Source organism: Drosophila tropicalis, unplaced genomic scaffold (assembly GCF_018151085.1).
Source record: "Drosophila tropicalis isolate 14030-0801.00 unplaced genomic scaffold, ASM1815108v1 contig_593, whole genome shotgun sequence".
Classification (NCBI taxonomy): domain Eukaryota; kingdom Metazoa; phylum Arthropoda; class Insecta; order Diptera; family Drosophilidae; genus Drosophila; species Drosophila tropicalis.
This window is the reverse complement of record NW_027173070.1, coordinates 4,300,514-4,313,976: the sequence shown is the minus strand read 5'-3', so window position 1 is coordinate 4,313,976 and position 13,463 is coordinate 4,300,514. Positions and strand designations below refer to the sequence as shown.

The 13,463-nt window shown below is 34.2% G+C and overlaps 1 protein-coding gene across 1 annotated transcript in view; it reads right to left on the bottom strand.

The window, feature by feature from the left end:
* LOC137577068 (uncharacterized) overlaps positions 1-3,231 on the bottom strand; it is a 53,059-nt gene extending 49,828 nt beyond the window's left edge. The window contains exon 1 of the mRNA XM_068290447.1: positions 2,875-3,231. Coding sequence (XP_068146548.1) covers positions 2,875-2,983 — 109 coding nt within the window. The 5' untranslated portion in view covers positions 2,984-3,231. The remainder of the gene's footprint in view (positions 1-2,874) is intronic.
* Between the last annotated feature and the right edge of the window lie 10,232 nt (positions 3,232-13,463).

Below are 13,463 nucleotides of genomic sequence, written 5' to 3'. Positions count from 1 at the left end.
TCCTGTCCGGTGTGATCATCGATTCATTAGTAAGTTAATTTTATTAAGTTTTTGTTTTGAACGCCACATACATATACAAATACAATAAAGATTTGTGCATATGTATGAATGAACACACACACACACCTAATATTTTGCCATAGGCGTAGCCAATACTATTATGCTTATCCACGGGCACATTTAATACCCTCTAGACATTGAATACAAAAAGGGTATATTAGAGTCCTGGTCGATGATGTTCATTTTTCCACCCTGACTCAGATTGTATCTCTAAAGAATTGCAAAAAGTTAGCTTAAGAAGTTTGCCTATAAATATTTATCCTAAACTAGACTTAGGGTTTGGTCAGGTATAATTCCAACTATCCCTAAATTTTGCATAGCTCAATATGCTAGACTGAAAATAAACTTGGGTATTGAAATGTCGACATATTTTTTTGCTAATATCAATTATTGTCTATGAATTCCTTAATGCCAAAAGTAGAACTTGTAATTTATGAACTAATGCACCAAAGGTCAAGCTAAACAATATGAAGGCGAATAAATCCATTAGTTTTTATTTATTATAAATTTCTTACAACACTTGAACAAGGTTATTGTACTTAGTTTCCTATGCAGTTGATGACATTCCATAACTATTTTGAATCCAAAGAGGAGTTGTTAGACACCAGTCATCAATATTAACACCACTTGACCCCCCTTTAAAGATACGCCTATGATTTTTACCCCGTTAGTCTCGCTAGAAAGGTTGGCATTTTGATGAGTTATGCAATAGATTTGATTTTAATTTGAATTTTTGTTGATTTTTTGTTGATTTCTTTTTTTTCCTTGTTTGGTTAGTAATTAATTAAAATACATGGTATAAGCTTGGACAAAGACTTAATCGAAATGTTGTAATCCAGTTAAATATTATGTCAAGTTTACAAGACACGCTCAAGACAAGGTCACAAAACTTACAAACACTCAGACATTGCATTTTTGTCGATTTTTCAATGAAAGATGTTGAATGAGAGGAAAACATCTTAAAATGGATTTTGGAGTTAAAATTAAATTAATTTCTTAAGCTTTTAATTTAATTTTATACTAAATTTAGTCTTTCAAAGATACACAGAAGCTAAAAACTATATCATTTGCCTATGGTTTTCGGAAAGATGGTTTACCGAACTAGTTTTATTAAATCAGATTATCAAACTATACTCAGAAAGGAGCTTGGCAGAGAGCTAACAGACCGACAGACAAAGGATTAAATTATTTAAAGTATAGCTATCAGGAGCTAAATAGGATAGAATAGATGATTTTCTAGTAGAGGAAGAGAACGCTCTGAGTAGATTACAAAAAGTAGTAGGTTGTAAAGTTTATGTTAGGTATAGTTGTTAGAATAATGTCGACTAAGAGCTAATTGCATAAAAGAATGTCCACATCTAAGTCAGAGGAGTCTTTTTCGCCATTCAAAAGCTTGAGCATTAATATAACATCAAGCCTAATTCTACGATTAATTAGAGAGGAATGATCTATTAAAATACAAGGGGAACTAGTCGTTGCAATCCCTCAGCTTAAGCCACAAAAAACAAATAGTTTAATCTGCTTTTAAACGGTTTCAAGACCAGCCTCTTGTGATTTCTGTGAATCTGAAACGGCCTACAAAACAGTTTTAATAGGAAGAACTTTTTGTGTGTTTTTCTTGTTTTGTCACTAAACTTGTTTGATCTTAAAGTCGTAAAATTCTAAATATGTGGATCCGCATTGTAGCAATAAGTTTTAGATTATGAGGAATAGAATGATAGAAGAACTTTGTTTCGAAATGGTTAACAAATTATGCTATATTAACGTTATAAAATTATAAAAATTATAAAAGTTCTATCAAATTTAAATACATAAAGAAATATTCACTGATAACTAAGTGAACTGAATGACTGTTGGGTTAGGGCTCAAATTGGCAAGGGCATTTTGCCTGTGCTAACCTGATTCTCTGGTTTCGTATAGAACCTTTTTTTGACCTGCTTTGCTTTGGGAATATGAAGAACTTGTCTGACATTCGATACTCATTTTTGCTGATGCCTTCTTCTTCTTATATTTTTTTGACTTTACTGTTATGAAAACATTTACAAAGCGGCACTTTATTGACGAGCTTGTTGACTTGGAGTTGTAACCCACTTGTAAGCCACCACAAAACCATAAAATTCAAAAGGAAAAGGCCAAGAAAAAACAAGCTCAAAAGAGGCCACATGACTTAAATGTTTATTCAAAACGAAATTCGCAAATTTTTGGTCTCAGGAAGAGCTGCAGGTGCCACCAAAAAATTTGAATGTTTACTCTAAGTTGATTCAATACTTAAGTAAGTATTTATATGGTTTGTATATAGGCAGTACTTATTTGTCTCTTTCAACAAACAAACAAACTACGAAAAAAACGCAATTTTAAGTTAATTCCACGGAAGTTTCGAACGTGTTTCATTAAAAAAGCAAATTTTTTTGATTCTGATGATTTTTTTTATATATTTTTTGGGGGACATCCGTTTATGATCGCCATGATTCGCTTCGTGACAAATCTCAACTGAATTTAAGTTTAATTTCTGTTTATAAGTCATATTGTTCTTTTTGGTGTTTTGGTTTTTGTTTTTTTTTTCTGTGAAGAGACCTTCGGCCAGTTCCGGCATGTAAGAAACAAAAACAAAATTTTGAGACTATCTCACGGTTTAAAACAGGCCGCCACCAACATCGAGATAAATTAGCATGAAGTGAATCAGATGGCGGCAGGTATCTTGATTTTTTGGGTTTTGGGGTAGGGGATCTCTTTTCGTCTGGTCTTAATGAAACTTTGTGGCCATAAAAATATGACTAAAATCTGAAATAACGTACATATGTAAAACTTACTCACCTTGCGCGCTGACATGGCAAAAGATGTTGACGCTTATGAAGATGGAGAAGAACAAGACAAACTCTGCCGACGTCGACTGCCGCCGCAGTCGGTTCACCGGGGCCGGCATCTTTTCGGTTTCTGCTTCTATTTTTATTTAATTTTTGTTTATTGTTTAAACAAAGTGAGAATGTTGTTGTATCCAAAAGTGGTTTGCAATTTTCGTGTTACTTGGTACTCGGGTACACGGTATTTTTTATTTTTTGTATATTTTTTTGTGTTTGGAATGACTTTTTTGTACACTTATTATCAATAATTTATTTAGTGCTTAGCATTTGCATTTTATGTTTTTCAACTTGATTTGTTTATGGCTCTGAAAGCCCATTTAATAAATTTTTTTTACTTAGTTAACTGGCCAAACAGGTTCCCGTTTTGTCTTCTTCTGGCTTTCAAAATATTTGTTGTTTGCCAAAAACAAAATAAAATAAAAATTATATATTTTCATTAAACAAAATCTTTTGCGTGGTTTTTTTGTTATTGTTTTTTGCCTTGCTATTTGGTTGGAGTTACCGTTAAAATGTAATTAATAATATTTGGCTTAATGGAAAAGTTCAAGGCTAACAGCAACGCCAACGTTGCGTATGATGAATGTACCATAATGTGTGTTTGTGTGTATGTGTGCTTGAGTGTGTATTTAGAATTGTGTGTGAGTAGGCTAAGAGTTCTTTTTGGTAACCTTTAAAGTGAATTGAGGGGGAAACAGTCAGAATTGAAACTATAAAATCAAGTGAATTTCTATAGCTAACTCTTTTAGTCATTGAAGCCTGATCTATTGAATTCTTTTATATCCAATAATTTGATTAAATTTATGGCTATTGTTCTTCTAAGATAATCAATTTGAGGTGAATATAGATATAACTGGAATTACTAAGACTATTTGAGTATTCACAACAGATTTCATAAAAATCTATTGAAATATAGCTAAGTTATAGCTGAGTCCATTAACATTTAACCAATCATCAATGAAATTTTGCCCCAAGCAAAACAAATTTTTTTTATTAATTTATCTAGTTTCGAACTGCTATTTATTTTTAAAACCACTTCACTACACACTTTAAATACATTCAAACGAGATCTTACTGTACTTAAGTACGAGAGATCTTTTTCTAATCAATAGAATGCATAATTAATTTCTTGTTCAATTTATAATATTCCCAATCCATTTGAAATTGATTCTTAAGATGTGATTTATTTTCCATTGCTTTTAAATTTTTGCTCATTTATTGTTAAATTGTTTGAGTTGATAAATTAATTTTTGTAAATGAAGTCTTTTTTTCGTCACTTTTGGCCATAAATTTTCACCTGTTGTCATCAGAAATAATAATGGCAACATTCACCTTGGCGAAAAGTGTTTCATTTTGTTTTTGTATATTTTTTTTTTCATCTTATTTGTTGATGGTGAGTTTTTTTCGGTTTTTTGTTTAATAATTGATGTGTTGTTTTGTTGTTGCCATTTCTATTTGTCTTTAAGTTTTCTTTATCTTTTTGTTCAATGAATTTTATTAGAAAATATTTTAGCCTTGGTTAAGTTTTCATATTTTTCTGTTTGTTTTGTAATTACCATGTTTTTAATTAATTCTATTTAATAATTTAATTTTTTTTTGTATTCTTATGCATTTATGGCAGTTTCTAAGTGAAGGCCGTCCAGTGGGGGGGAATGGAAAGAGGCAAATTTTTATGTTAATAACAATAAAGTTGAAGAATCTCAATGCTATTAATTGAGAGCGGTGATTGGAGGGGCAACACACATCACTACACACACACACAGGCACAAAGCAAATTCAAATGTGTGTTAACTTGCTTTCAATTCAAAGTGAAATTTCCACACACACACTCTCAGATACTCCACAACAAGTAAAAGCGTCTAAAAGCAATACGAAAATCCACTCCAACAATAACAACAATTGCAAGTAATGACCGAGTGACTGAACTGCAAGCAGTACATGTTTATGTACATATGGGGGGGACTCAATGGGGCGGGAGGCGTGGTCACTTTAATGACGTTTCATAAACAATTCAAACGTAATGCAAAAACAAAAGAAAACACAACACACACATACACAAGCACACAACATGTACGCGTTTTGCATATCAAAAATTGTAATTACAATCGAAGACTGGAAATATACCGAAATTCAAATATTAAGACGGTTAACCGTTCCACGCACTCGCACGCTAATAAGTCACCTTCCCCACCGTCTGACTTAACACTATGGCAAACAAAATTCACCATTCGAGAGTTGGACTAACCCGACGGCAACAACCAAACTGAAACGCGTTTCGAATTGTACTGAAGAATGGCTAAAAGCTAATAGCTAACCAAAGAGCCCAACGCAACGGCAAACCCAAGGCGGTTAAAACACGTTTTAGGCCCCAAGACAAGTGCAAAGCGAGAGAGAGAGAACGACAGTCTGAGCGCTACTTAGATACAAGGAAAAACTGAGAGAGAGAGCGTCAGTGAGAGACGAAGAGGTAGAGCGTAAGCTTGGCCTAAACGGGAGCGCGTGGCCAACTAATGGCTCCAAGACATGGCCTACCATTGAAGACAGAGTTGTCGAGTTGTTTCTTTAAAGAAAAATTAGGCGAAAAAATTTGTTCTTTTAAAATAGTTAAAAATAACAATAGTTAAAATTAAATAGGGACGAACTGAACTTATTAACGTCTTTTCATATTCATATTGTTTTTAATTATTTAGAAATAATTTGTTAAAAGTACTTTCCATGCACTATGACACATAAATACTAAAATAATTTAATAAGTTTCACGGTTTTACAAATTTTATTTAATAGTTAAAAAAAATCCTTATATTGTATTTTTAAATAATTGTCATTTAAAAACTTTGTTATTTTGAGTGAATTTTAAATTTGCCGCCCACAACGATTTTTTTATCGATATCGACATTGAATTTTAATTATCGATATAAATCAGAACCGGATAAAAAATAGTGGGAGTCGGATAAAAATATTCGGATATTTGTACCGAGAATTATGCTACAAATTTGATCGGTTTCTACCTTTTCGGCTCATAGCTATAAAATTTCGTTGCCTTCTTTCAGGTTAAAAAGGGGTTGGTTGCTTTGTCGTTACTTTTTAAATGTCTCTAAGCGCCGACTGCCTTGTATTCGATAAACATTAGGCGGCAAAATTTAAAATTATTGTCACAAAAACTTCTTTCTTCTTTTGAATATCTCATTTCAGTAGTCCATTTGATTAACTCAAAAGATTAAATTCAAAACCAACTTTTAAGCATAGAAATTTCGAAAGTTGCATACGTCGGCAAGTTTTGGTAATCTATAAAGTTTAATCGTCTGGTAATAAATTACCGAAACGAAAAAGCAGAGCTATGTTGCAAATTTGAATTGCACCAAAGGATTTCTAGCAGCACATAAAGATTCATTGTTGCACAGATAAGAAAAAGACACAGCGAGAAAGAGAGGGAGAGAGGGAGAAGCAACTGGGCAAAAGGGGACATTTGTACATATGTGGGAAGTGGAATCATTTGGTCGCCTGCAGGGCAATCGATGGCATCAAATTCCAATTCAAGCGGTGATGGTGATATAAGCGGCAAGTTTCGAAATATGCAAATGATGTGAAATGTGTGTGAGGCAATGGAGGCCAGGCAACAAGGATATGTAATCGCCGTTGGCTACAGAAGAAAAAAAACTATGCACGGATCCTTGTCCATCTTATCCACCTGTAGTCCCCAGTGAATTTCTTTCGCTCATTTTCTTCCTTACCTCCCGCACTCCGATTGCCTGTCTGTTACAGCTCCACGTTGTTTCGATACATATTTTTTTAATCTATTTGTCGACATCTGCTGCTGCTGTTGCTGCTGCCACTGACACTGAAGTAACCGAAGACAATTTTCGCGCAATTTTGCAATTTCACAAACATTGAAATTTTGCTTATGACAGTTCTCGTTTCTCATCTCTACAGGCACAATATGCTTTTATCTCTTCTTAGCCAAAAGAAAACTCAACACGCATTTTTATACTCGTATATACTATACGAAAAAGTAATTTATGTGAAACAAGTCTTTGACCTAGCCTTGAGTATGTGAATTTTTTTGCCAAGTTTCGCTAAAAAGAATTTCCTGCTCCTTGACATTCACACACTAATATATGGGAATATTTAAAGTAGTAAAGAATTTCGGAATATTGATTCTGAGAGAGGAGTTTCGTTCTTTTTTGGCCTTGTTAACATGTTCATTAAACGTGCTTTACTTTTGCAACCATTTTTGTGACGTTATTCAAATGCCATCAGTCATAGGGTACCCCAGAGTAAACCACAAACACGTACTTAACGCACACTTAAACTCATAAAATTGTCTTTTGGAGGTTTCCCCGCCACAAAATAATAATTTGTCATTTATTTTGCATGCATCCGAGTGGAAACCGAAAACGGAAATTCAACTCGAGTTGGAGCCAAAGCACAAAAAGTAAAAAAGGAAAACTAAACTTGGCAAAAAGTTCGAAAATGAACGTTTTCAAAGTGTTTAACTAGTAGACGACGGTGGCAAGTAGGACAATGGGACGGATGAGGGCAACAATTGAACTTGTCATCATTGCTCTTGCTGGCCCCCCCCCGTTCCGTTCATGCTGTTGACAAATGACAATGATTTGGCAGTTGTTGCAGGCGACAACGAAACTTAAGTTATCCATGTCCAGGACCAATGTAGGAGGGCAACTAACAATGTCAAGAAAGCTGCCAAGTGCTGGCTAAAGTTGTCTTCATTTGTCCCGGAACTAGGTCGTTTGGGGATAGGGATATACATAGATATGTATGTACGTTTATGGATGTAGGGGAAATGCCAGTTGGCTGGCTGTGTGGAAATTTTACTTCCTACTCTCGGCTTAATTGAATGAGATCGTTGGTGGTATTGCAGCAGCTTAATGACAAGTGTCAAAGGCTAATTAAGTTGTAAAGTGCAGAAATGTTGCTTGGTCTTGGACTTGAAATGGTCATCTGCCAGCCAAATGGGCAATATCAAAGATGCTGGTCGTAACTAACTTCAGTTAGGTGTTGCCTAAGGCGTTTCAAATCAATTTCAAGGGAAATAAAAAACACTTAAAGTGAAATATGTTTTTGCGTTTTTAAATGGGCAATAAGCCCGATGGCTTTACTTAGCTGGGTTGAAGTTAATTTAAATCCACGGCAGAAACAGAAAATTCTTGGGCAGATTCCATCCAAAAAGTTGATGAATAAAGTTAATTTGCTTTTTTAGTAGTTTCCGAAGCCTTCAGAAAGAAAAAGAAATTTCAAATCTGTCAGAATAAAAACTATTAGCCATTCATTCACCTACCAATGAAGAAAGATATATGTATATCCCTTTTTTCTATGGCTATAGCAAAGTGTTAAATAAGTGACCAATAGTTGTTCTCAAATCGATTGCCAATTTCAATTTGAATACCAATTTCAATTTGATTTTAAATTGAACAAGTTTTTTGCCATTGCCGTCCACCCCTCCCACTATAACATTAAACCTTGGTCCGTTGAATTTTTCATTATCTCACTATGATTGAATGCTCTGTTGGCTGGACTGCGGCTAATTTGATTGAAAAAGAAAAGGGTTTTCCATTTGTTTAGCAAACAAATAAAACTCATCGATGCGCAAAAGTCGGGGGATCAAAATATATATATATATTTAACAAGAAGACAAGAATTTATTTTATCAGCGCTTTCTGTTTGTTTCTTATTTTCGCAGACAGCTAAGAGCCGAAAAAGTTGACTCACTTTCTGAAAAATTGAAAGGGTTCATCCCTTCACTCAAAGATTTGAAATTAATTAAACAAGTGTCAGAGAACTGTAACTTTTCATACAAAATGCTTGACTGCCTTTAAATTGGCATTAAGATTAGAAGATTTAATTCATTGCGATAGTGTTTATGTGTGTGTATGTATCTTTAAAGTCAAATTATTGACCTTTTCCAGCAGTCAGTAAGAGTTCAGAGCACTTTTTCTATGCAAATTATGGAAAGCCACATCACTACATGGACACACACGATTGTATTAGGCATTGTGCATAAATTGTTAGCAATTTAATCTTTTAAGAGCGAAACGAATGTGACAATTCAGGCGAATGTCCTTTTTATTATTTGCCAGAAAACAAAAACGAGAAGGAAAAAAAAGGCTAACCGAACTCTCTTTCCTCTCTGTCGTGTGACGTCCCAGTCTTGTCTTCAAGCAAATCTCAGTAGTGGAGTGACAGAGTCAAGTCAAAATCTTATAGAGGTCCACGTGCTGGCACGTTGATGTGGGTTCAACTTACGATTTGGATTGCCTTTGACAAATAAAATATGAACACGCGTTCGAAACTTTATTTCAGCCCATAAATGCAATCAATGTGAATGTGTGGTATTCTCTTTTTTGTTTTCCTTCGTTTTTGTGGCGGGAAGGGGGAAAGGGGACAATTGTGAAATGGAAAACATGGAATGGAAATCTTAGTGAAACCTTGACGATTTTAATTTATATAATGATTGGTTTTATATTGCTGCGAAGTTAATTAGCTTTTGTATGTCACACGAGGCGTATGCTTAATTTGCTTCACCTGTTTCGTGTTACCACTTAATGAAGCACTATGACGCTCTTGGCCCATACATTGTGCATTTTGGTGTCAGATTTGAAGTTGGTGCCCTGTTTTACCTGGCTCATCTACTACATTTTTTCTTGGTGTGGCAATTAGAAAGCAAAAATGTTGTTGGATGTTGTTTTACCCAGACCACCAGCTGTTCATTGATGTGAATAGCCCCCAAAGGGAGCTTAAAGTTAGCTCAGTGAATGGCTGAACTGTGGCTTCTCCATCTCCTTTGGAAAATATCTAGCAGCAGCAGGAATTGCTGTTGGTTATGGGGAGGGTAAGGGATTCTGACCAAGGGCTATAAATGCTTGTAAATGCCCCAAAAATAGACATGGACTTGAACCGGAGAGTTGACCAAGGAGTGTGAAAGGTTGAATTAGATGCGGTCGAGTCGCAAATAATAGTTGGAGTTGAATGGGGCGAGAATCGTATACATATATATAAATCAGCAGGTGGTAAATCTTAAATGAGTATTGTTGGCAATTCAGAGATTACAGCCAAAACAAAGGAATACATTAAAGTAAAAGGAAAGTTAGGTGTAGGTAAACCTAAGAATTGAATTGATTGAAATTTAATTTTTTTCGATTTGGGTCACCATATTAAAGTTAGACGAGTTTGATTAAGCTAATGTTGTTTTCTTTCTGTGCTGCTTTGATTCTTATCCTTCATATTTTTGTTCTATATGCATTTTAACCTGTGACATAAGGTAGATTCTTGATTGGCTTGACTATTTGAATCGTTTGTGATCAACCCCTTTTGAGCAAATCTCGAAGTGCTCCCGTTGGATGCATTTATTTTTTATTCCCTCCATTCACCGATTCTGCTAATTTTTGGGGTATCCCTTTACAGTTTTGCTGACAATGTGTGGTTAATGTCACGTTTCACACAAAGCAGGGGAAAAAGTTTTTTTTTTTTTTTTATATTCTTCGTTTCATTTTTTATTCCCTCGTAAAAAAGATAATGTACTACAACCTTGTCAAATTCAATCGATTTCTTAAGCCAAAGACACTTTTTTAAAACAGTTATTAGGTAGTTAATCCAAGGATTCAGCTAAAAGTCATTGTAGATGGACAGTATAATGTCAAAAGTTAGCTCCTAAGGAAACTCAAAAATACTTTATATTATCAATGTTAAACATAGTATGTAAAAGGTTTACAAAAAACTTCTGCTCTAGTTGTCTAAAGGTTAAAGAATTTTATAAAAAACTACTTTATCATTATAAATAACTATGTTGCACATAGTTTTAGATATATAGACTTCCATTTGGACACACTTAAAGAATAACTTTAGTTATAATTAAACAAAAGTATATGGTAAAAAACCAACTAAGCAAATTATGTAGCATACTTATTGGGGATAAAAGTAGGTTGCGCTTAAGCCCAAAGACTTTACACACCAAAAAAGTCTCGTCAACTTTATTTTCAATATATTGATAATATTGAATTAATTATTTTGTTTTTTTATTGAGTTTTGACAGCTCTTTACTTTTTTCTGTCATTTTAATCTAATGAAAGACTCTTAATTAATTTAGTTTAGTTTAGCTCTTGGAATATCGGGTAATCTCTCTTGACATACAGTCCTTTTAAGTCACTCGAAAAATCATGGCATGGGAGTTTCGGATGATTCAACCGAATTACGATTTCACGGTCATTGCTAATGCCTTGCTTAACCTCAGCACGCGTATTTATATATTCTTGCATATATTACTCTCAGCCGAGTGGCATAAGTATATTCTGTCAGCACAGAATTGTTCGTATGTACATATATTGTATTATTTTTTCTTCTTTCTGATTACATTTATAGAATTTATGTATTTAAAATGCATAGGCAGCTGTCAGTTGAGTGGATTCTAGATTCAGGATGTGTGTGAGCCCAGTCTAGGGATGCCGTCAGCAGACGCCAAGTGAAGCCCAATGTAGATATATGAGTGTGTGTGTAGCCAGGCGACAGCACCACGCCTACGTGGATTGTCCTTGTCTGACTCACAGACACACGCATGTATTCGTAAGAGAGGGACATGTTTATGTATAAGTGTGAGACCCAAAAGTGCCCTCATGCTTATTGAGTGCCAATTTTTATGTGCCTAATATGTGTGTTTGAGTGTGCAAGTATGTGTGTGTATGCGTTAGATTAGTCCTCCTCTAAGCAATTTACGATTAGCGAACATCATCCTGCTAGACCGCAACCCACTTTTTCCCCCCACCATTCGTTTTTGGTTAAGCTGCCGTTGCTTTGCACCTTCAGGTTTATTTATTTTCCTACCCTGCAAGCACATGCTTGAAAGGATATATTTTTTGTTTAGCACTGAAAAGCATGCTATGGAAATGATTAAAAATTTCACAGCCACAAAAACACCACCAACAAATGGATATGTTGCGCAGTAATTGCTTCATCCAGATACTCTCTTGAGAATTTTAAACCTATACACAACTGTTACAGGGTATTTACTAGCCTTCAACTTGTTGTAGGTTGTACCTTGTGCTTTTTTGTTATATTTACATTTCGTGTTGTTCGTCTCAAATCGTTTTATTTATTTGCCTAGCTACCACAGACACACCTCCCCATAAGACGGTGGCCCTGCACATATGTTTTATATGCCCTTACCATTATTGTTATTATTATTATTAGTATTGCTCTCTTTCTGTTTGTGCTTTCTTTCTATTGTTATTATTATTCTTTCTTCAGCACGGTATTGTTTTTGTGGCTTTTAAGTGTCAAGGCACTTGGCACATTCGCTTTAATGAATATTAATGGCCGTTTAAATAAGAAATGAATAACTAAAAGCAAATAGCTTTATAGACTTCTCTTAATTTCATAAATGAAATAGAATTTTAACCTGTGGCTACAAGGCCAATATGCACTTGATTACTTACACAAAAAGAGTCTTTGGGCAAGCTAATCAATTTTATCTGTCAGGCATGCTATTAAATTTGAGTTAATCTTCTTACCACAGACATTTGTTTGAGTGAAATAATCAAATATAGTCTTTGAAAGTTCATTCGACATCTAAAAAGCTTGAAGTACAAACAAACCAAGAACAATTATATTTTGATGAATTAATATTCAATCAGATTTTTGTCTTTTATCTTTTATAAATTGAGAATGAACAGACAAAGCTATATTTTACGAAATCATTGGCTTACTGTGGCTTATCTATGGCAATCATAAGTATGGGTTTGATGCAAAAGATGTAAAAATAATGAAAGTTGAGCCCTTAATGTATGCAATAGTTTACTGAGGGAAAAATATGCAATAGGCATGTTTGGACATATGCGTTTTGAAATAAATAAGGAAGTTTTTAAATATTCAGTGGATAAAAAAAAGGGCAAAAGCAAACTTTGCTTCTTATCTAGCCCATAGCATACTTTAAGGGGCCAAGTTCACCCAATCTATAGTCCTAGTTTCGCCTATATCTTTAATAGTCCTCTTTAAGAATGTTCCTAATATTGAGGCATACTATATTTCAAAAGATATACTATATAGAACAAATAAATGAAATAGTTTATAATCTATGCCTACTTAATGATTTCCAAATTCACATTCCTGAATCCGAATTTGATTTGGTTAATAAACGAAACCGCAAACTAGTACATTATTGCTGCCTTTTAAAGTCAATTGCCTGTGAAATGTTTTGTTATAATTTAATTGAATCGCGGTGTATATCTTAATTAAGTCTACTGTAAATTGCATTTGCATACTTGATAGCCACTTGGGAAATCGAACATCATTAATTAGAGGCTAGCATTAACAATTAAAATTAAATTACCACAGATAACAGAGAGTTGTTCATAATTTTGCAAGAAATGGTTATAAAAAGAAGTTTAAAATAAAAATAGCAAAACGCTAAAATGAGCAAAGAAATGAAATTGAAATGCGAAACCGACCGACTTCGAGGACAACAACAACAAGAATAGAAAATATGGAAGATGAGTTCCTGACAGTAAAGGAAGACGCAAACACTTTGGACAGTTAATA